The sequence below is a fragment of the Odontesthes bonariensis genome, chromosome 8 (assembly GCF_027942865.1).
Source record: "Odontesthes bonariensis isolate fOdoBon6 chromosome 8, fOdoBon6.hap1, whole genome shotgun sequence".
In the NCBI taxonomy this organism is placed as follows: domain Eukaryota; kingdom Metazoa; phylum Chordata; class Actinopteri; order Atheriniformes; family Atherinopsidae; genus Odontesthes; species Odontesthes bonariensis.
This window is the reverse complement of record NC_134513.1, coordinates 34,053,400-34,081,262: the sequence shown is the minus strand read 5'-3', so window position 1 is coordinate 34,081,262 and position 27,863 is coordinate 34,053,400. Positions and strand designations below refer to the sequence as shown.

At 42.9% G+C, this 27,863-nt stretch overlaps 1 protein-coding gene across 1 annotated transcript in view; it reads left to right on the top strand.

Moving 5' to 3' along the window:
- Nucleotides 1-27,863, top strand: part of LOC142385593 (thyrotropin-releasing hormone-degrading ectoenzyme-like) — a 303,046-nt gene that overhangs the window by 30,897 nt on the left and 244,286 nt on the right. The window contains exon 3 of the mRNA XM_075472253.1: nt 15,986-16,262. Within this exon, the coding sequence (XP_075328368.1) occupies nt 15,986-16,262 (277 nt within the window). The remainder of the gene's footprint in view (nt 1-15,985; nt 16,263-27,863) is intronic.

Genomic DNA, 27,863 nt, shown 5'->3' with positions numbered 1-27,863 from the left:
AATGCCACAGAAATGCAATGCAACGTCTACTTTTTCAACCATTTGTTTTACAATTTTGTTCACAGTAGCTAATTTTGAGAAGTGCTGTGAACCACTTGAGCCCACATTTCCCTTTTAAGGTCTGTCGTACAGCTTGGCATAGCTACATAAACTTAATTCTCAGTTACCCTTAAAGCTTGTTATTACGATATGAGAGTAAACCGTGCCTAGTCTGAGAATTGAGACTACACACCGAATTGATGGGAAAAATACATTAACTTTAGCAATTTCTTGAAATCCAGAAAAAGTCAGACCTCACAATCGCTTGGCGCTATTTTGTCTCTACCTTTGTATCACTGCGTGCTGTGTAGACCGTGCAGACCGAAGTGCAGACCGAAGTGCAGACCGAAGTGCAGACCGAAGTGCAGACCGAAGTGCAGACCGAAGTGCAGACCGAAGTGCAGACCGAAGTGCAGACCGAAGTGCAGACCGAGCAGTCCCCTGCTTCTGAGCAGCAAACACTGTAACAGGTGTGGCTGTCGGCAGGTGGCAATCACGGAATGATACAAGGGAGAGAAAATAGTGCCAAGTGATTGTGAGGTCTGACTTTTTCCTGCACAACGATTTTGTGATTGAAATGTATTACTCTTTTGAAAGCATATTGTTTTGAGAAGCAAAACGCTTTATTTTTTAAGCCCCAGCCAACTAGCCGGACTACCTTCGTCAACGCCAAAACGAGGCTGGAACTCGGCTCACAGGACGCAGCGGGGGGTAAGAAAACCCACAAACCCCTCTAGTGTTGCTTTAAATTCTTGCCTGGAGATAGGCAGCATGCCCATGGACATTTGGTACCGATCCCCTTTAAGGCCCAAATTCTCTGCAGCTTCTTTCGTTGAACTGGCTCAAGTTGGGTCATACTTCCTCGATCACATATTGTACCTCAAACTGTAGATTTCACTGTCAGTCCATTTTTATGCTTTAAATTCTTAGATGGTAATTCTAAGACATGTCACTTTTGTAACGGCACAACTACTCTTGTTGCTGACTGCTCTCAATGACACATTTCTTATTTCTTCCTGGAATTTCTAACTTCTGACTCAACTCAGAAGTCAGATTTTCTTTTTTAATTCTACTCTCTTTCTCTATTCTCTACTCTCTGTGATGGAACACTTAACACCCAAACATCATGACCGGGTTGTTGAGTTTGGAGTCACCCAAATGTATCCTTAAATACAGAAAAGTTTTGCAATTTCTTAAAATATCTCTTTTAAGAAAATGATGTGCTAAATGCAGACAGGTGCCAACAAGCATACTAAAGTGCAGTCATGGTAAATGTTTTCGTGTAACATAAAAGTACTAGGTAGCTTTCAAGTGAGTGCAGCGAAGAGTTCAAGTACAGCTCACTGAGAAGGGTGTGATTATGTGATCAAATTGTGCCGCTCCCTGCTGTGTGCAAGCCGACAGATAGGATACATTTCCATGTGAAAACAAGCTGCTCATTAGAGATCAATCAAACAAAAATGAGCCTCAAAATACCAAGTGACTTCTCAGTACTTTGTCGTGCGTTTCTTTTCCATTTATTTTTTTGCTGTTAGTTGTTACTACCAAGTCATTTGGTGTGAACATTGCCAGAATTTAAAACCACAATTTAAAGATTTTCGTTGACCTCCAACCCCCAAAAGTTGTCATCACGGCAACACGAAAAAAGTGGTAGTTACCGCAGATATGGGCCAATAAAATGTGCTCTAGAAGAGATAACATTGAGGTTTTGAGCTCACCCTTTGTGGTCACGTTTATTCTTCATTTTCAGTTCATTAGGTAAATGCCATGGAACAATATGTACTCAGTCAGTGTGTCGAATTAATGTTTTAAAGTGAAGTCACATGACCCTATTAGTAGCTCATATTTACCAGGAAACTGCATTGCCCAAACAACACTGTGGTTGTGATCTCTAAACATAACCAAAAAGCAAGTGAAAGAATGAATGAAAATAGGGAAGCTGCACCAATGTGAACATTACATCAGGGTACCATCAAAAAGCACACCTTTGTTGCTGTCAGACTCCACGGTCTTTGATCGGACCGCAGTATCTTACATCTTGAGTCAGAAAAGGAGTTGGAAAATAGAGAACACATGTGAATTTGAACTTCATTTTCCAGCATTTTCCACCTGCACTTATCAGTTTTTGTGCCTGCCTGCATGTGCAGTTTGTAAAACTTGGATGGAAAATTATTCAAGTAAATGCAACAGAGCTCATTGAAGCTTTATGATAAAATGCAGCATGTTCGGGGCTGAAGAGGAGCATGGCTAACCCGCAGGTAAAAGCCACCAAAAATGAATTTCTTATGCTACCTTTTCATAATTTACGTGCTTATTGACTATCTGGCAAGAACTATAGTAAGAAAAGTCAGATTTGTATGGGCTCCTTGAAAAGCACCAAGCTGTGCAGTCATGTTCAGTCGGAAGCCTAAGACCCGACTCGACCATAATCGACCTGTTCTCGTACACTAGGGCTGTGTTCGAAACCGCATACTTCTCCTACTACTCCTACTACTCCTACTAACTTTAACTTTTTTAAGTTCCCGGATGTATACTAGATGCATACTAGATCTCCGAAATGTTGAGTATTCATCATGAGGTTACTTGTCATACTCAAACTACCCAAGATGCAACGTAACTTGACGTCGCCGATCGTCATTTCCTGTCAAAACGGCAGTTTCAAGCTAGCTACAATGAGGGTAGGTTCACTTCCTGTTTTCAAAACAAAAGCACCAATTGTATCGTAATGGCTTTCCCTGTGATAAAAGGCAACGGGTATTTTATTTTGTGAAAATAACCGGAAGTGCGTTGCTCACTGCGGCTAGCTTTAGTAGCGCCAAATTCGTGGGAAGAAAATTGTAAATAGCCGGTATTTTGTCAGGTTTTCAACACGTTGGGGATCTAAATGACTACTTTCTCGCCTGAAAATGTTTCAAATGTTGCTAAAGTAATATATTTACAGAGTTTACAGCCCGAGCCGAAATCAGCTTCAGGCCGGCTGATTTCGGCTCGGGCAGGAGCGAAGTGCACTGTGTGTAAACGCTCTGCATACTGTCTGATTGATGAGTATCTTGTTTTCAAGTATGTAGTATGTAGTAGGCGGTTTCGAACACAGCGTAGGAGATCATTAATGCCAGTTTCCAGGGAGCATTATTATGTTACTAAAGCTTGTAAGCAACCCTGGTTTCTAGCCCTGCATCTCACTGTTTTGTTTTGCAATTGCTTGAAATTTTTTTTTAGCTTTTGATGGCGTCTTTGTGGCCTCTTCAGCATGACATATTCATGTGGATGGCTGTACGTGTGCAGGGATCACACTGGAGGTCAGAGCATGGGAACGGAGCAGAGCGGGGAGCGGAGCGTGCAGAATGTAGTCGGAGCGTGGAGCGAGTTTTTATCAAATGGCCGGAGCAATTGCTCCGTGCCGCTCCAGTTCCGCTCCGATACTGTTCACACCATGAGTCTAGGGCATGCCCAAATCTGCCCAGAATTCACCTGTGCCTTCAAAAAATAATTTGTTGTGTCACGCAACAAACCCAATTCTTACCACTCAGCTCTGTTCACATGCTCTGCCGGAGGTTTAGTTGTCTGAGAGTGGTATTGCATCCCACAACTGTAGGGGGAGGGCAAAAAAAAAGGAAAAATTGCCAAATTCTCTACTGTTACTTCAACACTGTAGGACTGTCTACAGACTGTCTGGACATGGTGCTTGGCGGTTTGAAAATTCCCAACCAGATGCCAGTAGATCCATGTAGGGTGATTTGCCTTTAGTTACATTAGATGGAGGGACAACGGTTTAAAATAAATTTGTAAGTCCTGGTTCTGTTCTGAGGCCTCTTCCCAGTTGGACCTGTCCACAAACCCCTCTCCTTGGAGGCATTTAGAAGGCATTCTGACCAGATGTCCAAACTGCGTCAGCTGTTGTTTCGATGGAACCTGGAATGCGACTCGACTCTGAACCCTTCCTAGATAACTTGTTCCTCCACTCTGTTCCTAAGGGTGAGCCCACACACCCTTTGAACGAAGCTCATGTTAGTTGCTGATATATGCAGTCTCATTTTTTCTGTCGCTGCCTACAGCTCATGACCATGGGTGAGGGTTGGAGTGGAGATCAACAGGTTTGCCTTTTGGCTTGGCGCTCTATTCGCCACTGCAGACTGTTACAGATGTTCGCTTGTGGATCTCCTGCTCTGTTCCCCCACTCATAAAAAAAAAAAGAAAGACACTTAAACTTCTCCACTTGAAGCAGTCCAGAGTGAGAAGTCAACCTTTTTCTGACCAAGACCTCAGTGTCAGGCTACATCAAATTAACAGGAACAATAAACCCTCTCATGTAGTTTCATGTTTTCCCTCCTTATTTTCTTATTTCTTATTGTCTTAAAATGTCTCTGATGCCAATTTTGACTTTGATTCCTACGTTCAAACTGAGGAAAGTATATACAAAAAGTAAATGCAAAATCAAAGCGACAGAATCTTCTGGCTTTCGCCACATTTTAGGGCTTTGAATCAGTGTCTCATAAAACACAGGCCTCATAAAAACCTGAAAGTTTAATTTGTATCTTTTTCTGGGAGACCCAAAAGAGACTTGCAACACAGCTTTCATTGCCTTCAGGCATTTCAGTCGATGCTCTAAAGAACGTTGCAAGGTGCTGAACTGTTTATGAGATCTTCATTTTCTTGATGTATTAATTAATTCTTTTGCACAGGGACTTTTCATGTGGATGGAATGGAGGCTAATTTGGAGGGTTTGTACTCTATAATCGATGGTTCTATGTCCGTATAAGAGGATTTATTCTTTTTTTTACTCGCACTGCTCTTTCTGAAAACACCCAGTCTGCCCTCCACCAGTACTCCATCTTTTTTAGTTTTAAAGGAAATGATGCAGATCTGCACCCGCATTTAATTGCTTCTTCCTTTCAGCACGCTCCACCACTTTCATGAAATTCATCGTGGTCGTTTTTTGCATAATCTTGCTGCCTTAAAGGGATAGTTCGCCTCTTCTGACATGAAGCTGTATGACATCCCATACTAGCAATATTATTTATGAACATTTTCTTACCCCCTGCTGCGTCCTGTGAGCCGAGTTCCGGCCTCGTTTTGGCTTTGATGAAGGTAGTTCGGCTAGTTGGCTGGGGCTTAAAAAATAAAGCGTTTTGCTTCTCAAAAACAATATGCGTTCAACAGAGTAATACATTTGCATCACAAAATCGTTCTCCAGGAAAAAGTCAGACCTCACAATCGCTTGGGGCTATTTTCTCTCCCTTCGTATCACTGCGTGCTGCCACCTGCCGACAGCCGCGCCTGTTACGGTGTTTACTGCTCGGAAGCAGGGGACTGCTGGCTCTGCACTTCGGTCTGCACTTCGGTCTGCACAGCAGGCAGTGATACGAAGGGAGAGAAAATAGCGCCAAGCGATTGTGATGTCTGACTTTTTCCTGGTGAACGATTTTGTGATGCAAATGTATTACTCTTTTGAACGCGTATTATTTTGAGAAACAAAACGCTTTATTTTTTAAGCCCCAGCCAACTAGCCGGACTACCTTCATCAAAGCCAAAACGAGGCCGGAACTCGGCTCACAGGACGCAGCGGGAGGTAAGAAAATGTTCATACAAAATATTGCTAGTATGGGATGTCATACAGCTTCATGTCAAAAGAGGCGAACTATCCCTTTAAAGGACGGATATCAGGATTTTCAGTAAAATCGCTCCAAACATGTTCAAAAGTTGCAAGTCAAACGTATGATCGACTCGTGTGGCTGCACTTTAAAACCCGATTCCTTGATAGTGGTTCCCTTTTGAGAGACCCATTTGTGGGAGAAATTGCTGTTATCAAGAAGAGCCAGGCCAAAACGGGCTGATTTTGTGTTCCGTTTCCTAAAGACTTCTTTTCACTGACCACCAGCAATCTCACAATCTCGGGAAAATAGAAAGTGTAGGAAGGCAGCCTCATCATCTTTCTGATCTCCTATCTCCTTGCCTCCTCCATCCTCAGTCTCCAGATAAAACTGAAATCTGACTAAACTCCATCAGTCACTTATTCCACTCCACAGATGATGAATCAGCCTCTTCCGTGGCTTCCTGTGTAAGATTATAGCAGTAATACACACTGCCGTCCTTTCAATGTGAAAGCGGTGAATTGCAATTTGAGACGTCGCTTAAAGAGTTCACTGTGTCCACTACGGTGTGTGTGTGTGTGTGTGCGTGTGTGTGTATTTGAGATGGATATAGAAATAAAAAACACACACACACAGAAAAGCCCCTGACTCAACAGTTTCCTCTTCACTCACATCTCCGAATCTAAATGAGGTGTGTTTCTCCATCTATATTGCATGTGTGTGTGTGTGTGTGTGTGCGTGGTCAAAGTGTCATTCACATTTCTGCCCTCTTCTTCTGTGTTAAGATATTGGCAAACATTACGAGAGGAAATTATGTCATTCGTATTTCTCGAAGGGGAACTGCATGAATTCATGTGCGTGTGTGTGTGTGTGTGTGTGTGTGTGTGTCATGTGTTGTCCATGGTGACGCTGTCACTTTGTTTGTCAATCAGGATTACTGTTACAACAAGCGTTACCTTGGCAGCAGGGACTGTTGGCAGTGTGTCACGTTGGCTTTCACTGTGCTTTTATGTAAAGTGTGTGTGTGTGTGTGTGTGTGTGTGTTACAGACTCATCCTCCTCTCTAATAGATACTCTCTTTATCTCATCCCTCTCAGGCTTTCTCCATTATTCTCTCCCTCTCCCTCTGTCAGCCTGCCTGGCTTTCTCTCTGTTTATTATTCTGTTTTTACCTCCTCTTTCTCCTCCTCTATATTCTTCCTTTCACCTCATCTGCGTTTATTGTCGTCTCTTCACAGCTCATTTCAATTTCTTTTTCCTCTCTGCTTCTCCTTTCTGCTTACTTTCCTCTCACCTTCCTTTGCTTCCCTTCCTCACCTTTTTATTCTCTGTTCACCTCGGTATCTACCATTCTTTTCCTCATCCATACTTTTCCCTCCCCCCCTTCGGCCCAGTGGCTCCCTCCTTTACTCCTCTCACTCTTCCTCTGTCATTCTTTTTCCTCCTCACACTCCTCTTTTACCAAATGCAGCATTTTCTTCCTTTTCTCTTCTTTCTTCCTCCTCAGTCCAATGCCTCCACTCGTCTTCTACTCTTTTTTTTTCTCCTTGTGAATCCTTGCAGCTGAAGAATGGAACTTTCCAGTAATCCCTTCACCCTCCTCTTCCCCATCTTTGCCCTTTTTTTGCTCCTTCCATTTCCTTCCATGCTGTATTTTTCATTTTCGTTTTTTTTGTATTTGCACTTGATTCCTCTCCTCTTCCTCTTCTAACATCTTTTCCATCTCGTCCTTCTTCTTTTCCTCCTCCTCTCTCCTGTATTCCCATCTCCTCGCGCTTCATCCTCCTCTTTCTCATTTTTCTTTGGAGCCAAATAGATTGGCGTGATAACAAAGTTTAGAGAGAGATTATTTCTTTGAGTTTTAACTTCTTCCTGTGTCAGTCAGGTGAGGGGCGGGCGAACATAACGGCACTTTGATTTGAAAACATTCAGCTCAGACGACAGGAAACGGAGGCAAACAAAGTCTTCTCTAACTTCTGCTAACCAGGAATTATCTTTGTGTGGAAGCTGATTTTCAAACTGTAAACCCCAAAACTTTCAAATTGTCTTCCTGTAAAAACTGCAGCCTTGTAGGCGGTCGCTCTGTCGGCTCTGACTTCAGAGGATTATCCTTTAACCCCCTGAACTCTGACTCCACCTTAAATTTCCCCTTTTGATATGTGCTAAAAGTTCAAAGACTCAAACAAAATCCAGCTTTATGATGGAATCACATATTACTGATATGGCTTCAGCTCAGTAAGCTGAAACTTGAGCTTTGAAGCCATGAGACAGAAAGCTGATTTCAAGTCAAACGTTAATATGAAGAACCGAATTAAGGGTCATTTCATGGGTAATTTAAGGCAACAGCACTTCTGCCTCACAAACCACATTAAGACGTCATTTGGTGTCTGAACCAAATTGAAGCAATTTAGGGTTATAACGAGTAATGTGAAGCAAAGATCTGTCAGCTGGACTCCCGTATCTATGTTGATGCAGGAAACACTGCTCTGTTAAGCCTCGTTCCCACTATGCAGTCCGGTACGGGTCGGTTCGGAACGGTACGGGTCGGGTCGCTTTGGGGTCAGCTTGCGTTCCCACTGAACAAAGGGGACCCTCAGGGGTGGGCGGAGTGCGTGCCGAAGCGTAAATAGCAAATAACAGCAAATAATAAATAACATCCATAATATCGAACCACCTCCAAGCTTCTTCAGCTTAATGCGACACTGGCTCGCGGTCCGGTTGAAACCACTCTCTGCCATTTTTGCGGCAATCAGCTGGAAAACGTTTTCGTTTCGCACAGCGCCATCGAGCTCCCGCTGCACGGCCTCCTCACCACCAACGGAGAGCAGAGCCTGGAACCGGTCCTGTGTGCTAGGTACCCCAAGCAGAAGGGTTACAGAAATGGTAACGGTACGGATCGGTACGCTTTTGTGGTAATGGAAACACTGAAATAAGCAAAACCCACCCGAGTTCCCAACCCGACCCGTACCGGACTGCATAGTGGGAACACGCCATTATAAATAATAATAATAATAATAACTTGGACTTATATAGCGCCTTTCAGGGTACCCTAGGTCGCTTAACAAGAGAAAAGAAGGGGGAAGGGTAGGGCTGGAGGGGTGGGTTTAAGAGTAGGACATGGAGAAGAGATGTGTTTTTAGATTCTTTTTGAACTGTAGTAGAGAGGGGGCAGAACGGATGTGAAGTGGCAGATTGTTCCATAGGGTCGGGGCAGTTGAACAGAAGGCCCTATCTCTATATGTTTTTAGTCTGGTACGAGGAACGGAAAGTAGGTTCTTGTCTGAGGAGCGCAGAAGAGTAGGGGTGAAGGAGATCAGAGATGTACTTAGGTGCAAGTGAGTGGAGAGAGTTGTAGGTCAAGAGAAGGATTTTATTGGTGACGCGTGCTTTGACTGGGAACCAGTGAAGTTGCTTTAGGATGGGGGTGATGTGCTGCCAGGGCTTGGTGTGAGTTAGCACCCGGGCAGCTGAGTTTTGAACATACTGCAACCTGTCAAGGGCCTTGCTGGGTAGCCCAGACAGGACACCATTGCAGTAGTCCAGACGGGAGGAGATAAATGAGTGGATGAGGGTCTCTGTTACTGAGTCAGATAATGAGGGCCGGAGTTTTGAGATGTTTCTGAGGTGAAAAAAGGCAGATTTAGTGATACTCTTGATGTGGGACTGAAATGAAAGGGTGGTTAGCATAAAGACTCAGCAGGAGGAGCTGGGGTCATCTGATCCTTCGACCAGGGCATTTGGAGGCCAATTGGATGTCTAGATGACCTCCACTCGTTTATCGATGAAGAAAAGAGAGCACCTTTTTCCTTTCAAAATGAAAGAGTGTACCCACAGGGAAGAACTGGGATTACTGCATTCTAAAGCCCCGTTTCCACTATGCAGTCCGGCACGGGTCGGTTCAGAACGGTTCGCTTATTTCAGTGTTTCCACTACCACGAAACCGTATCGGTCGCATGGAACCCGTTACCATTTTTGGAACCGTTGTGCTTGGAGTACCGAGCACACAGGACCGGTTCCAGGCTCTGCTCTCCGTTGTTGGTGAGGAGGCCGTGCAGCGGGAGCTCAATGGCGCTGTGCCAAACCAAAAAGTTTTCCAGCTGATTCCCGCAAAAATGTCAGAGTGGTTTCAACCGGACCGCGAGCCAGTGTCGCATTAAGCTGAAGAAGCTTCGGAGCGATCGACGTAGTGACGCTTCGGCACGCACTGGGCCCACCCCTGAGGGTCCCCTTTGTACAGTGGGAACGCAAAGCTGACCCCAAAGCGACCCGACCCGACCCGTACCGTACTGATACAAAGTGACCCGAACCGTACTGACAGTGGAAACGAGGCTAAAGTATCCATGGCTTCAAGGAACCTTTACCCTCACACAAACAAATTTAAGTTTTGGATCCTTAAGTAAGGGAAACCAAATCCGAACCAAATCCCACAAAATCACGCCAGATGACTAAATGAGACGTTACTGAATGTAAATGTACTTTATTCATACAGCCCTTTACAGACAATCCTTATGATGTACCAAAGTGCTTTACAGCAGGTAATAAATAAAGAGAAGAATAAGTAAAAACAAATAAAAACAATAAAAGAACAGTGAAAGCAATGAAATACAACAAAATCAAATAAGATAAAAGTGTCATCATACTACTGGGTAAAAGCAATCCTAAATAAGCAGGTTTTTAGCCTAGATTTGAAGTAAGAAATAAGACGCAGCTCAACGGAGAGCTTATTATACTGAAGGGAAGATGGATGCTCATAGATGGACACCAGAAGCAAAGCAGCGTTGATAGGGAATTCCACATTTGTTTTGGTGGATTTAGTTCTTTTTTGAACTAACTAAAATGTATTCACAAGATCAGTGTCTCACAAAGTATTAAATATAAGAAGATATTGATCATTGTTGAAGGCATTTGTAAAAAGCAGTTTAACGCTGATGGATGAATGGGTTGCATTTGAAGACACGCTCTGCACTGGTTTTAACATGTCATTCGGAAAGTCTTAAAAATCGGCGTGCATAAACTTTACACTGCCAACAAAAAGCTTCTAGGACATTTTAATGGGAGCAGCTTTGTAGATATTAATGTCAAATGAAAAATTGCTGCCACTTCAGTGGCGCTCATGCAGAAGCAGTTAGGCAGCGCTGGAGGATGACTGGTCCCTCTGCTCTGTGCAGTGCTGCGCATGGAGCTCGCTGCAGAGGCAAGGCGGCGAGACGGTGGTCCCGTGAGGACATAATTATTGCATAATTCTGTTATGCTTCAGTTCAGTAGCTCATGTTGTTTTCAGTACCTCTGTTAGAGCAAAGGTATAGAAAGATAAGTGTAAGAGTGTTGCTACTCATGAAAGACTGTGTCGTCAACCTATTCTCATTCCTGACCCATCACACACCCAGAAACGGTCACTTTTGGACATGCAAGGCTTTTTGAGCTGGTAACGTTATCATCGCGGTGTGTGTCGCCTTAGCAATATGGAAAATGTTGACAAAGCTTTTAACAATAAAAAATTAGGGCTGGGCAACGATTGAAAGTGTATAGCTTTTAGCATTTAGTTTTATTTTAAATGTGCTGCCATATGAATGAAAGTGCCATAACATTTGTTGTGCAAACACACTTTTAACATCAGCATCTTTCTGTAGTTTTTATGTAGAAGCCTCGCTCCACTGTCTGTTTCCTTGAATGACTTGCTGCTATCAGTTGTGTGTTTTGCCTTTAAGTGATATTTTAGACTGGAACTACTACGCTGAGAAGACAATTCAACTTGGCTGTGTTTACAGATGACTTTGGTTCTGTCGACTCCGCCGTCTGGAAGAACTTTAAAATGAAAATGGCCGAGTAAAAGTTCCGTACCCTTCTCCATGTTTGGTGGATCCGCCGATTACTTTCTTTTCCTGTTCCACAGCAGACAGCAGCAGACTTTTACAAAATAAAAGCCTGTTACAATAATAAATTTTTTTTTTTTAATTTAAAAATTAAAAAAAACAAAACTGCGTTGATGCGCGATAAAATATTTATCGGCGTTAAATAATTAACGAGTTAACTCGCCCAGCCCTATAAAAAATGCAGCTTGTGTATTCTAACGCCCAACTATTATGATTTCCTCATGTTAACAAAGTACGTTTAATGCCTATAATAAATATAAGTCATAATAAAAAAGAGCGAACAGCTGCGGTTTCAAGGCTGAACTCTGACATAAATTCTATGGTTGGGAGATGATACTTGCTGGACATCTATCCCTCATGTCATCTGTGTTTGGTGTTGATAACCCAGCTTCCTGCAGAAGGATAACTGGCAGTTTCAGAAAGCGATGGTGAAGGGCTACCTGAAGGGCTCTTAACCAAGTGTCAGGATGTGACGAGCTGGGAATGAGGATATGTTGCTACAGCAAGTCACAAGTTTCATTATTTCATTTCATTTTCTGGTGGACTGGATGTGATGGGAGCTGAGGTTCTGGCAGGCCCGGTTGGAAGAGAACATGTTGAAGAGCATGTTCCGACACAACAAGTTCCCCCTTAACACCATTTTGCTGGAGCTCCTTTGTTGCATGTTGCCAAACATGTTGAGATAAAAAAGAAAACCGACTTTTTTGCAACGCTTGAGTAGTGGAAATGTACTCCGGCAGTGGCACTTTGCTGCAGAGATGCCGCATGTCTGCTTATCCGAGGCCAGGTTCAACAGACCAGAAGCAAATTTCCCTTAAAGCTGAAATAAGATGAAACATGGGTTTCACCTCAGCCCTGGGCTATGCTTGCTTCTGTCTCCTCCATGTGATGCATCATTTTGAAGATGCTGGAGATCTGAAATGTCTGCGTTTATCCCAAACACATCAGATATTTCCCCTGAAAGACGCGCAGTGTTGCATCTGTGTCTTTTTCTCTTGGTGTAATTTGTGCACATGAGTCACACTCATTACGTTTAAGGCGCTGGCCTTAAACGTAATGATAGCTTTATATCTAAGGTGCTCAGGGAGAATATCACAGCTGGTAATGTGGATCAACAGAGTGCCTCAATATCTTGTTTTGTTGTCAGTTTTTTGCGTCTCCGGTAACACTTTATTTCTCTTTGGAGCCCCAGTGTGTGACTGTGACTGAGAACAGAACACCTTTAAAAGCAGAATGTTGATCAAACGTGGAAGCTTAATCTTTACATTTGTGTGTCTCAAAAGTGTTCTTTTGTTATTAGCATCGTTCAGAATAACTGAACAGTGAGCACTGATTTGAAATACATCCAGTGAATCGGATCAATTTGAAATATGGTCGACACAAACAAATCAAGCTGAATGCTCGCGGCAGCATTTTGCTCAACCAAATTACGAGCAGCTGTGGTGGAAAAGGGCTTGAACAGATGTCATTTTTCCTCTCCGCCTGCCTCAAAAAAAGCCATTTTCCCTCCGTGGAGATGATGACTGTTTGGATCCAACCAGGTATCAGATGTATTGACACAGACCTGAGATCTGAAGAGAGAGAAGGGTCAAAGAAAGAGATAAAATGGGAAATTGAAAGCCGAAGGAGAAAGAGCTGGAAGAAATGAGAAAGGGGAAGAAAAGAATAGTATATAAGAGAAAGAAAGGGAAAGATAAAATGGGGGAAAAAGAGGATTTCCAGAAAATGAGGGACAGTAATAGGAAGGAACCCTGCCTTGGTCCAGTTAGACTAATAAATGAATAATTCAGACCTGGATGCATCTTGGCCCAGGAGGTCCTCTGATTGGAAGCAAGAACTTTTACATGAGATATAACATGTTACTTTTACAGATGAAGAGTTAATTTCAGAAGCAATAGCACTGCAGGACCTCCGCTGATGTGGTGCTGTTGGGCGTTTTGCTGCGGCGGCCATGCTCGGTGTGTTAGGTCAGTGTCACAGAGGAGTAAAACCTCAGCTGGAGTAACTGATCCACTTTTTAATTTTTTTTTTTTTTCTGTGAAAGTTCATTCATTTGTGCCGCTGTTAAACTACTTTTTGTCATTTAACACCACTTTGTGGAGAGTGAGGTGGGTGTTGGTAACATGTAGTTGCTTTAAATTCCATTCTTCTCTTGTACAAAGGTTTATGTTGATGAGTACACGTGTTGCCTGTCAACTGTTTCAAGCCAAGAACTAGTTTTTCACAAACTAACTGGTATTTTAACACTCGTTTTTTGTTTGAACACTTGATTTTTATGGATAAACTTCAAAGAAGCTGGCCGATGGATATTTTTGCCTCTGTACGAGCTTTATTTACTACTCATGTCACACTTGATTAATTCTCTTAATACCTGGCATACAGACATGTTGGTGGCATGGATCTTCTCATTCTTGTACTGCTTGGTTTCCCAGATAGGCGGGAAAATAGATCGATCTCTCTAACAATACATGAAAAGGTACAGTGGTATGTAATGTGCTAAAACTCGTGTAAGCAACTTTAAAAGGAAAAAAAACAGAAAACAAATACATTTTCTTGTGGTTGACTCACACATTCTCTCAATTAAGTATAAATTTGAAGAAATCTGCTTTTGGGAAAACGTAAAATGTCTCCAATCTTCAAGATTTTTTAGGATGTTTTTTCATTTGTTTTTTATCTTCATGTTCATTGTTCACCTTCTGCAAATTGGGAAGTTCTGTACGGTTTAACTTTGCTGGTGTCCTCTAGTGAAAACCTCCGGTAACGCAGATAATTAAGCTGGTTACCGGCGACATGATGTGCCTGATATGCTGGCGACAGCTGATTTTTCTAGACCTCTGTGCTCATAGAATCCGGAAATGAAACTCAGAAATTAAAAGCTAAAACGTTTAAAAGCTAACATCATGCTAGTGAGATCCAACGTTGACAAACTGCAGATGTAAAAACCAGCCTTCTAACCATGTCGCCAAATCAATATCAAGACGGGATGATGATCCATATCCTGTCGGTTGCAGCAAGAAGCAGCCACACCACTGGCAGATGGATTTCCCCAGATCACGTTGATGAGAAACATCGAATCCATCTCTTTGTGTTCCTATAATTAGTTATTTCAGATTGTAAGGCTACCAGGATAGCTTTTCTGGCTAATAAATTAATTGAACCGTGCCGTATTTATGTAAAATGTAGTGATTTAAAAACATAGCCTGCATGTCCACACCCACATTTGCTGCATTTATTACTAATCCTTTGTAGACCAGAACGATCCCATTCAATGGTCTGTGCTAACTGCCAGCGGATCTACTGGAGCTGAGCCAGAATATTCAGTGCGTTCCCCTTATTAACCGGTGCCACTCAAATGCCTGGCCCCCTTCAGCAGGCCTGGATGATCCACAGAGAATCCAAAGCACGAGGTTCAGCTGAATGTCAAGAAACTGCCATCACTGTCACCAGGAAAACGACTTGACATTAAGAAATAATCAGTCGTGCATAGAAATCATTTAATAAACGGTGGAGCTCTGCAGAAGCCAAAGTGTGAAGCAGCGCTGCAGTTTCATTTCCAAAACCAGCCCATGTTTCGTTCTTTCATTGTGGAGAAAATTGAATTAATAAAGGGTTCAACGGCTCTTACTGTCCAATAGCTTTGATTAGTAAAACGTTATTACTGATTTATCACTAAAGTGTGCTGGTTTCTGCAGCTTTATTTATCACAGTTCCGTTGTGGATGGACATGAGGATTTCCTCTCAGTCCAAATGAGCTGCTTCCTGTTTTCAGTGTTGAAGTCTCTCCCACTGATGACTTGAATTAGTTGCTCAATTAATGTTTCAAAAGCTTTAATTAATGATTAACAAACAAAACCGTCCACGAATACGGAAGAGTATTAGGGCCAGGCATACGAAAAAATATTTATATTTTGCCTGTCGAGAATAAAGTCAACATGTCGAGATTAAAGTCGAAATGTCGAAAATAAAGTTGAAATGTTAATCTCGACATTCGGCATAAGAAAAAATATAAATATTTTTTCTTATGCCTGGCCCTAATACTCTTCCGTACCACGAACGCTACGTGGACTCAAGTTTTTTTTTGTCTGATAGGAACACAGACCCAACTCGTGAGCGTCCCACCGGGAATCCTCTCGATCAGCCTGGCCTCGGTATGAGCAGACCGGTGAATCTGTTTTTTTTTTTTAACACCCACATGATTTGCTTTTCCCTCGTGAGGAAAGGAGAGTTTTGGCTTTGTCTGACCCTTGGTGTTGCCATGATTACTTTCCCTTTGACTGAATTATGTCTCCATTCACGATCACCACCTGAGCCCAGCATCCAGTGGAGCTCGGCACTGATACGGGTCCCATTAGGGCGGGAGGCGGCACTAATTTGAGTCATTTTTAGGTTTCGAAGTCCAGGCTCATCTGTTTCTGTACTTTTATTCCGGTTTCTGTTTTTATTTCTTGTAATAAGTCGATCTTCTGTTGTTTTTTTACCCAGCTACCTGGCAGTGACTCAGTTCAGTCCGACCCACGCCCGGAAGGCCTTCCCCTGCTTTGATGAGCCCATCTACAAAGCCACATTCTCCTTGACCCTCCGACACGACCCGCAGTACACCTCACTGTTCAACATGCCCGTTGAAAGCAGCTGGCTGTCGGAAGAGGACGGCTGGCTGACCAATCGATTCGCTCGGACACCACGCATGTCCACGTACTACCTGGCCTGGGCCGTCTGCAACTTCACCTACAGAGAGACACAGACCGACAGCGGCGTGACGGTCAGTACCGGAGCTTTCCATACAGTTTGAGCCACTTTGAAATAAAAAAAAAAAACATCTTTTCAGGGCTCAAGTCTTTTCTTAGACTTATTACACAGATGAAGAAGTTTTACATCTAAAAGCATACTCACCATAGATGAGAGAAACTATAAAATATGTTGATGAAAAATCAGGCCAGTCTAAAAGTAAATGCCTAATACAAACAGTTGTCAGTGGGGGTTTTTAAGGGAGGACACGGATGCGGATTTTCCAAAAGTAAAATAGATTTATTAACAAAAACAAAGTATCAAAAGGAAAGCGCGGCTGAGCTGGATAGAAAAACCTGAACTGTGGAATAAGTACAACAAAACAAAACACTTGGCATACTATGGAAAAAAGGACTTAGCTTTGTGGCGTGGCGTGGCGTGGCATGGAGGGTGACGTAAAAGAATCTCACAAGAAATGAAAGGAAACCTGGAAACTAAAAACTGTGGAGGGTGATTAAGGATGGAGTGCAGCTGAAGGAAATGAGTGCAGGTGACGTGAATGAAACTAATCAAGACCTGAACCAAAAACATGATCTAAACTAAGAACTAAAGACCTTATCTAAAAACCAAACATGATCTAAAACATAAAACACATGGCATGAGTCCATGGCATGACAACAGTAACTTATGATCAGAGTTTTACGGAGCCCCTAAAGGGATATGGAGGGATTATTTTTTTGCGAGATCTCGCAAAAGTTTTTTTCCCACGTCAGTGAACCGGAAGTAAAACAGACACAGCGATTTCAGATGTATCTCACTTATGTCAAAGCCATGTCTACGTGCAAGAACGGATTTGATGTCTTTATATGTTAGGCCAATACTAACATAGAAATCAATAAACTTCTCCCACGGATGATGGGTAGGCTCCTCCATTGCTGTGTCTGTTTTACTTCCGGTTCATTGACGTGGGAAAAAAACTTTTGGCGAGATCCCGCAACACTTTTTGCGAGATCTCGCAAAAAAAAAAAAAATCCCTCCATGTCCCTTTAGGGGCTCCGTAGAGTTTCATAACTCCTATGATCCCTTTAATCATCTTAATCATCTTCTCATTAGCTGTGAAAGAACGCCTTTTTTGGTTTCCTATTTATTTTGTGACTTTATGGGATGTTGTGGATTCTGTGTCAGCTTCTCCTCCGTCGTTTCTGCTTTGCTCTCTTTGGGACTCCCGTTTGTCTCTAGGCAGAGAGGAAAATCTCTCTGATGAAACCCACCAAACACACAATCCTGTTCTCTGGTGATCTCTAACTGCGTTTCATATCAATCAGTCCTCGTCCCTGTGCTTACAACACAGAGTCATTATCATCAGACAATAATTGACATAATTAAGCTCTGATTGGGGAATAATAGTTTTCTATTTCAAGTCACCATGAGAAAGCAAATGACAGCGATTGAGGAGCTGTTTTAATCTAGCGTAATTAAGGGGGTTTACAAGTGTTGTCATTGGGCACATCTGCAAACTTGCTGGCATTCTGCAGATTTAGTTTTTCATACACTGCATTCAAATGAGACCTGACCTCCTGTCTGATCTGTGACGTGCAAACAGACGGCAAACATTCTTGTAGGAGTCTGTTATATCTACTGGTGCCTCATTTACGTACCTGTTTCAGCACTTTTGGCTGCTGCCCCCTTTTAAAGAAACTAAATGTGAGAACTCAATCTTGTCTTCAGATAATGGGGTGCTCTTGAGAGCACAGTATATCATCTTGATAAAATGGCGTATTAAATTTGTCGAACAAAGCTTAATATCTTCAGGTACTGCCATGATTAAACTGTTATGTCAGGACTTGTGACTTAAAGTCCCACATGAGCAACACTTGTCTGCAAATAATCCGTGTTTCAAAACTTCTACGGTCTACTTCTGGATATACCAGTCTAAGGTCTGCAGATGACATGATTAAGTATATAACATTTGTTATCTCAGGGTGACACGGTAATTAAGATGGGAACTGAAGATATCAGCTTGCTATCCTGTGATAAGAGATAATTAACTTGCTTCTTGACAGGCTGCCATGGTTTCATTACTTTCTTTTTGCCCATTTGGCCGCGTGAGACCACCTGAATGTGACAGCAGGGCAGATCCGTCAGATGTGGACTACAAGGGGGTTGCCAAATGTAGATACAGGCTGCTCTTTTCATTTAAGGTCTGAGCGTGTGCACATGTGTGGGTGGGCAGTTAGCTCATCTGGGGGGGCAGAAAACAATACCTGAAAAAAATCGGTGGAAAACCACTACTACAACTTCAAGCATAATAATAATAATAATAATAATAATAATAATAATAATAATAATAATAATAATAATAACAATAATAATAATAATAATAGTAATAATTCAATTTGGTAGTGAAAATATGGTAACACTAGCATAAATCATGACCGTCAATTTTGTTAACAGTGTGGAATTTTTTTATGAAGTTTTTTTTTTTTTTTTGAGGGTTTAAATTCAAGTAGATACTTGGGGCAAGACATCCAGCCTACTCCAGCTTTTTATTACCTTCATTAAGTCTACATTTCAGATCATTATATACAACAAAAAAATCCGAAAAAGTGAAAATCGGCTTTTTTTTTCAGCAGCAAGGGGCTACGGTTACGGGGGGGGGGGGGGGGGGGGGGGGGGTTTGACACGAATACAAAAAAAAAGCTATAAACTTTGCAGATATATGCTTTTATTTTTAAATCACCACCTGCATTTATTCTATCAATACAAGACACAAACAGAGATAATAAATCGTGGCCTTTTTTCTGGCCAGTTTTCTTTGGATGGACAGGGCATTTCTCAGGGGGGCAGTGCCCCCCCCCCCCCCCCCCCCCCAGCCTCCCCGTAGCCACGCCCCTGAGCGTGTGGCTTCCTCTGACAAAAGTAAGAAAACCGGGCCTCCCTGAAAACCCAATCCTTCCTCGGCCAAGGCTTCAACAAGAGCAAACGCCATGTGTCTGAAATGGTGCAGGAAAGAGTCGATTTGAGCCATAATATGTCCAAAGCTCATTCCACAGGTTTATGATGGTTTCACTCCCAGTTTTATTGTTATCCATGTTGCTGCTTTTACAAAATATTTGCCATTAAGGAATTACGAGTTATGTTACAGAATGACTTTCTGCTAAAAGTAGTTTATGGAAAATAAAAGATTTATAGTGTTTGTCTATGTTGGTCATGTTTTCCAAAAGTTGTTTGAATATAGCATTGTGGGTAAATTCCTGCAGAGTGACACTTTTAGCCTAACCAAAGCTAGGTATTGCTGCCTCAGGATACAGCGGACCTTCTGCTTCTCAGTCTTGCCCTCCGTGCTGGCAAAATGTGATAAGATAGCAGGTCTTTTTGACAGATTTCAAGTTAAAGCCCTTTGCAGCTGAAAAACGTTTAATTAAATTCTAACCCTCCAGACTGGAAGCAGCTAGCTGTGAAACAGCGTTCTCCGGTGAGTTGCCCACGACACCTCTCAACTCTGCCATATTTTTAAGTGTCACCACTCCTGAAAACAACTTTTTTTTTTTACTTCTACCTGATGCACACAAGTAGAACATGCATTCCATCTCCTGTAGCAGCTCTGCTTCCATAGTGTTTTTCTGCTTTTACAGCAGTGCTCTTTCATATCTAAGTGTTTTTAAAATGGATGTGAAGAGATTTATTCTTGAGGGTGAGGAATTACCCAGGCAGTAACACCCTCAATATGGCCAATAAATTACCATATCGCCTGGCAAAGCGTTGAATTTTAAACAGTCTGAATGGATTTCTGTTGTGAACATTTCTTTGTACAAAACAATTTCATTTCAGTATGGTAAATATGAGTTAAAGTTAAATCCCCCCAAATTGTTCTACAATATCACCTGAAGGAGTAAACTGGTGTATGCATTTTGCTTTTAAGGTCCTCAATTCAGGAAAAATTTGGGAAGTTTAGGCACTCTCAAGAGGGATTCTTTGGACAAATGTTCTGATGTTTTAACCAAGAAGCAATGAGGTTGGAGACAGTCATTGTTAGTGGAGAGTATCTTTTGTAATATTGTGCACAAGATCGTAGAGTTTGCATGCTACAGATGTATGATGCAGAACAAAGAAGCTAGTTCCTTTTTATACCTAAATGAACATGCAGAGCCACACCTCAATCGTCTGGTTTCTTCAAAGGTTTCTTAGGCTTTCTGGTGGCTGGCTGAGATATATCAACACATATTAGGTAAATATCATATTTCTCAACATTAGACAGCATTAATCAGGGCGGGATTCTACAAACATACTATCAGGCTTGATACAGTCAGAAAACAAATAACAAACATATTTGAATGGTCCTGGTTTAGAGTTCCCATCATGTGGTGTGAATGCTGCTCTGCATAAAACTAGCGATACCCTCCCATCTCACAGTATCTCACTATGGATGGTGACACTGCTACTTTTTAGAGATGTGGACAAACATACCCATGACAGGATTTCTGGTCTGTCTGGGCAGCAACTTTAAAGGCAGCCACACTCTGCAGTTTTAGCCAGGGTATAAGTTCACAGCAAGCCACACTGTGCCGCAGACATCTGCTGATCTGTAAGCCTTACGTTAACTCGTTATTATCGCGTTAACTTGTCAATTATTTAACGGCGATAAATAACGCAGTTTTGTTAAATTTTTGTTTTGGCGCTCTAGTGCCTTTAATGGATAGGAAAATTCAGAGAGACAGGAAGTAGGGGGCAGAGAGAGGGGGAACAACATGCAGCACAGGGAACCGTAAAAGAAAGTAATCAGCGGATCCACCAAACATGGAGAAGGGTACGGAACTTTTACTCGGCCATTTTCTTTTTAAAGTTCTTCCAGACGGCGGAGTCGACAGAACCAAAGTCATCTGTAAACACTGCCAAGTTGAATTGTCTTCTCACCGTAGTAGTTCCAGTGTAAAATATCACTTAAAGGCAAAACACACAACTGATAGCAGCAAGTCATTCAAGGAAACAGACAGTGGAGCGAGGCTTCTAAATAAAAACTACAGAAAGATGCTGATGTTAAAAGTGTGTTTTCACAACAAATGTTATGGCATTTTCATTCATATGGCAGCAAATTTAAAATAAAACTAAATGCTAAAAGCTATACACTACTTTTTAATTAATTTTTGGATTTTGCGTACAAATGCGATTAATCGTGATTAATCAGGGAAATCATGTGATTAATTAGATTAAAAATTTGAATCGTTGCCCAGCCCTAACATACTGCAACATTAACACAACAAACTGTAAAATGACTGTCTTATTCGTGTATCAACATGTTCGCGACTCACTTCCGGGTTGTAATTCCTCCTTGCGTGCTGCATCTTTTTTGCATGGTCATGGTTTGAGATGAGGCTCCTGCTGCCTCAACTAAACCTGATTTTCATCTTTGATTGAATTCTGCAAATTACGCTGAGCTCGTTTGGCTTCCAGTTCCAGTTTTTATTCAGTGGCACCAGCATAAAGTTGGTCAGCATGCAACTCCATGCTATGCTCTCATTGGTTGATTAGGAGACAATGGCTGGAGCAGCAGGCACACTGTAGGCAGTTCATCTCAGGGTATCCTTGACTGTTAGACCATGACAGCTGAGGTCTTTCAACCATGTAAGACTACAGTTTTTAGCCATGATCAAAGATGTCACCACAATTCTTTCACTTTGCTTGTCCTAAAGCTTTAACCCTCTGGAGTCTAAGGCCTTTTCAGAGACTTTGAGGCAGTTGTCACCACCTTGATATTTTCAAGTATTTCAACTAACTGTAAACATCTATGCAAAAGTGACATATATGGTTGTATTCGGAAAAGCCTAACAAAAAACAATATGAGAGTGAAGTGAATGTAATACAAACAAGTTTTATTTAAATTGAGGGTAAACACAACTGTACAAAAAAACAAGTTTTAGAGGTCTTCAAACAGTGCAAGAAAACACACTATAAATATATCTAGCCAAGACTTTTGAAGGTTGAACCTTGTAAACAAAAGTGTTGGCTGCATAAAAGTAAAAAGTGCAGTCAGAAATGTTTTTTTGTTTTCACACAAACTGTAAAAAAGTAATTGTAACTCCAAACAATGTCTCTGAGAGTTGAATACTAATTAGATGGGTGTGTAACACCCCTGATTCCCCCCACCCCCCTGTCACTCTCCATGTGATAATTGTCTGTCACTGGCAGGACATTGCTGCCTTCCCCCACATGGGGCGTGTTCTCACCTGTGAATAGCCACTCAATCACCTGGTACTTTACATGTGAATAGTGATAGGTGTGGCCCAGGAAGCTGCTGCAGTCAGAGAGTACAGAAAATCCAAAGATTTCTGTTCACTCTCTTTAAAAAGGGCCAGCTATATAATTTATTTTAAAATATATATATTTGAAAACTAGAAGTTTCAAGGTTTTTAATGGTGTCACTTATATGTTTCAATGACAAAAACTCACAGAGTTACAGATGTGTTTTTGGAGATGTGCCCACCGGTGGGCTTTAGACCCCGGAGCAGAGCATGTGAACGGAGCGGAGCGCAGCGCAATTCCCGCTCCCCGCTCAGGAGGATGTTCGCTCATTCGCTCCCCGCTCAAAGTTGTGCCAGGACGCTCCGCTCAAAACTCGCTCCGCGCTCACCTTAATTTTCCTGCTGCTCAGGTGAAATCGCTCCACGCTCACTCAAATTTTCAGGAGAAGGAATTTTCTGACATTTTTACTTCATGTAATTATGACAGGGCCCTGGGACACACGGCGTTTGATTTAATGATACCGGTGTATTGTCTTATTTAACTGGCTGTTAAATTATCGCCACTCTGACGTGCAAAAAATAATGTTTAGAAAATGTTGGGCGCCAGGTAGAAAACTACCACGTCAGGACGAAGCCCACCTTACTCAGCTTAAATATGCATCACACGACACAGCTAAGAGAGAGCCCAGGCTGGGCTAGGCAAGAGGAGGGAGAGGCGTGCGTGTGTGTGCGTGTGTGTGTGTGGCCGCGAGAGCATCAGCAGAAACGGAAGCAAAGCAGAGGAAACGAGGGTCACGGTTAGAACTAGCACCTGAGCAGTCAGCTTAATTCAGACAATCAGAAAGGGGAACATGTCTTCACGGTACCTGACCTGTTCCGAGCGTTCCCGTGTCCCAAAACTCCAGACGAAATACACAATCCACGCTCGATAGCGTTTGTTGGCCCTACAGTTCGGACGTTTCCCTGTTTATTATCCGCACTCTCTCTGCAACTAATGCTAGCTCCGCCACACATAGAACACACCGTTGCGCCCTCGACTTGAATTGCTCACTTCCACATTTACTACGGGTGACAAGGCCCGCGTGGCTGCTTGTCCCCAGCTGTGAACGTAACATCTCACTCCATTCATGTTGCCCCGCGTTTCCTATTTAATTATTAATTTATTACACTAGACTACATTAAATCAAAAATGTTATTTTACAAATTTTATAATCCGACATTTTTAATTGACGTTGTGAGCGCATCGGAGCGAACTGGAGCGGAGCGAAATCCTCGCTCCGGGTTTTGAACTGAAAACCGCTCTCCGCTCTGACCATATTTCACCGCTCCACTCCACCGTCCGCTCCGCGCTCTGCTCCGTTCACATGCTCTGCCCCGGAGTAATGGCTGAGAGTAGCGCAGCGTATACCGTGCGGCAGGGGCGTCTGTAGCTTGAGCAAACATTCGGGGCTGTAGCCCAGACATGAAAATAATTTTTAACGGGGGTCAGGGGGTTTTTCCCCCGGGATTTAAAAAAAAAAAAGGGGGTGTTAAAATGAAAATTTAACACAGTTCATGACCAGCTGCTTAACATGTTGAATGCCGAGCTGTGAATGTTGGCATTCATGTTTTGATAAAATGCCGAGATCCATATATCCAAATGCTGACATTGTGTCTTTGTTAGCCTAATGCACAAGAGAGAGAGAGCGAGCGATTCTGTTGTCAAGAACGTGGGAGCTAATGTGCGCTGTTAGCACTTAAGCACTTCGTGGATACTACTGAAACGTGAAGATTGTGACGACGTGACAAATTTGTTTTGTTTAGATCAACCGCTCTCAGAGATCGCATGAAACACCGATGACGGTGTCTTAGCTCTGTGTTTTGGTAACCCAGCTTGACCGTCGGAGCCCAGTCCACTGACAGTAGCTAACAACGCACTGGGGCAGCCTTCAAAACAAAGCCCAAACGTAGCCCGTATTACATTACTGTTGATTGGCATTTAGCAACATAATACTTTACTGCACTACTACAAAACTGTTAGATTTCCCACATACCTTTGAAAAGTGGTCACCGCAGACACGAGCATTTGCAAATTCAGCTCCTCCAGTCTGTAAACGTAGGTTAACTATCCACTTTTTGCGGCGTTGTTCTGTGAGTTTTTTTCCATTTCTCACCTCTATGGGCGATTACCTTCGGTACCCGATAGTAACCCTTTCCCTTCTCTCGGTTAGACCGATTGCTACATCCAAAAACGGCACAAAACTGAGGTATTTTGGGTAAAAAGTGGCAGATAAAACACAGTGTTTTCAATGGGCTCCAGCTCAGGCTGCCCACCACCTGGGTAGAAAAATACGGAAGTGACGTCAAGTGAAACCCTCCTATTAAAGGCACAATGTGCGATTTTTATGTCATTTTGAAGTGTATTGCATACAAAAAACACCTATACATACCATAAGAGTGTGCAGAAATAATCCTACTGGCATGTCCTAACCAAAGTTTATACGCAGCATAGCTGAGTTTTACTGCAGAATTAGCAGGCTAACTGATAGCGCCGGACCGGCAGTTTTTCTGGCCAGGAGGTGGCGATATAGAGTAAAATCAACCTCCGTTCAACCCCAGGCAGGAGAAGAAATCGCTGGTCTGGCGCTGGCGCTGCCCCCGCCCCCGCCGCCCCCACCCCACTCACTCCTCCTCAGAGCAGGTGGAGAGAGCCTAGGCATTGGGCTACGCTAATGCCAATGCTCTGATGGTGACTCAAAGCCAAAGTAGGATAAAATCATGTTTTGCCAATGTCCACAACGTACGGACATTGGACGGGCGGGCCTATGTCACTATACCACCGTTTTGGAAGCAGCAATTTAAAAACGTCATTTAGCTTTGAGTTATGTTGACGTGCCACATCCCTTCACTTTGTTTATTTCGTGTTAGTGAAGTCAAGGTTGAACGCGGCATCTAGGCTATCACCTTTAGCTTGGCTAGCGTTCACTGATAGAAAAGTAGACTAGACTAGTTAGCACCAAAACACTGCCGTAAACTGTCCATCTGTCAGCATCCCCTGGCTGTTCTTTGGGAAATGAATTGTGGTGGTGAGGAATATTAGCTCCAAAACGTAAGTATATTTTCTTGCAATTCATATGTCCTCTAAAAAAAGTGAGGTGGCCTAGCTAGTTGACAAGCCAGTCTATTGAATGATCAAAAGCTATTCATTTGTCACAGATGCTTTTCACGAACCTGCGATTGAAACGCTCTCAGTAGGCGTAACGCTCTCAGCCTCCACTTGTCTCTCTGCCCCCTTTCCCCTGAAAAAATTCCTGATGTCCATCTTAGGCTATTACTTTCAATGCCACCCTCAGACAAAATGGCAAACCAATGTAGAATAAACCCCTTCTGCATGATGGGAAACCTTTATTTGTTAATTTCGCGACAAAATGAATCAACACATGTCCATATTTGGGCATGTCAGAATCCTGCGGTCTGAGCTGGTTACAAAGTTGCATGATGACAGCAGCGCCGCGGTAGTCTATCACCGCTCAAAGTGTGGTCCCGTGACGGAGCTCTCCTTCTTTTTCTTCTTCTTCGTTCTTCTTCTTATTATTATTATACATATTTTTCTTTATGTCAGTCCAGAGAGATTCGGGGCTGAAGCCCGGAGATTCGGGGCTGAAGCCCCGAATGACCAGGTCTCTCGACGCGCATGCCGTGCGGTCCACTAGTATCAGGAAATTGTTTTAACACAGAAAAAGAAGGGAATTGGTTTAAGTTAAACTAGTTCTTACACAGTTCTGTCAGAACCACTCTAGTCAAAACGAGACGAGAACAGAGATAAATTTCAGAAGCTTATTCTGAATGCATACAATTTGTGTTTGGCGTTATGGATCTGTTCGGAGGAAGTTCCCGACTTTTCCATGAGCTCCATGGAAGCCAAGACAGGGAACAGCAGCATCCTCAGGTGGAGTGCCTTCCATTTGCTGTAAAGGCAACAACCCCCCAAACAGACCATACTGGAACGCAGACCAGCCAATTGGATTAGTTGGAACCAGGGTATCCTACCCCCCCACAAAATATTAGCTACCAAACGTGTGTCACCATTATGATTAGTAGTAGTAGTATTACAAAAATAATTATTAACCGCGACTAAGCTTGACGTTAAAAGGTGGAACTGCCGTAGGCCTACATTAACACAGACTGAAATGTGATGCGAGTATTTAATTGGAGCAAGCATTGAACTCAACCACTTAGGTACACCATAAAATATATAGTCGGTCTCCACAGCAGCGACAGCTCTTTGTGGCAGGGCAAAGCAGAGCAAGATCTGAGCAAAGTAGAGCAAGATCCAAGCAAAGCAGAGCAAAATCCAAGCAAAGCAGAGCAAGATCCGATCCAAGAATAGCAAAACGATCCAAGCAAAGCAGAGCAAGATCCAAGCAAAGCAGAACAGGATCCAAGCAAGCAGAGCAACATCCAAGCAAAGCAGAGCAACATCCAAGCTAAGCAGAGCAACATCCAAGCAAAGCAGAGCAACAACCAAGCAAAGCAACATCCAAGCAGAGCAACATCCAAGCAGAGCAACATCCAAGCAAAGCAGAGCAACATCCAAGCAAAGCAACATCCAAGCAAAGCAGAGCAACATCCAAGCAAAGCAGAGCAACATCCAAGCAAAGCAGAGCAACATCCAAGCAAAGCAGAGCAACAACCAAGCAAAGCAACATCCAAGCAGAGCAACATCCAAGCAAAGCAGAGCAACATCCAAGCAAAGCAACATCCAAGCAAAGCAGAGCAACATCCAAGCAAAGCAGAGCAACATCCAAGCAAAGCAGAACAGGATCCAAGCAAAGCAGAACAGGATCCAAGCAAAGCAGAGCAAGATCCAAGCAAAGCGGAACAGGATCCAAGCAGCAGAATCCAAGTTCAACAGAACAGACCCAAGTAAAGCAGAACAGAATCCAAGTAAAGCAGCACAAGATCTAAGCAGAGCAGGATCCAAGACAGAACATACCCTAAAACAGCAGAACGAGATCCAAGCAAAGCAGCAGTGTTTATCTACGCAGATCAGCTCTTCATTCAGGGCCTATCAAACGATGAGCCGAATTAATACAAGCAGAACATGAGCAATAATAATCGCAGTGGATCTACATGATGAGATTAATTCGATTATAGCTATAGTTGGGTTATGCTCCCTATTTGAGCAAGGGCAATAACCATCCCCGGATACACGGCGGCGAATGAACCAAACCACAGGCACAACCACTCCACACCCCGGCACGACATGTGGCGCCGCACCCATGAGACTGTAATGCAGACATACCAATCAGCAGAGTGTAGCACCTGTTGGGGAGGTGAGGCGCGCGCTCCACCTTAGAAGCATCACCGCGAGGACCCAAAAGGACCAATTAGGAGGATGGCTTGTAATCCAAATG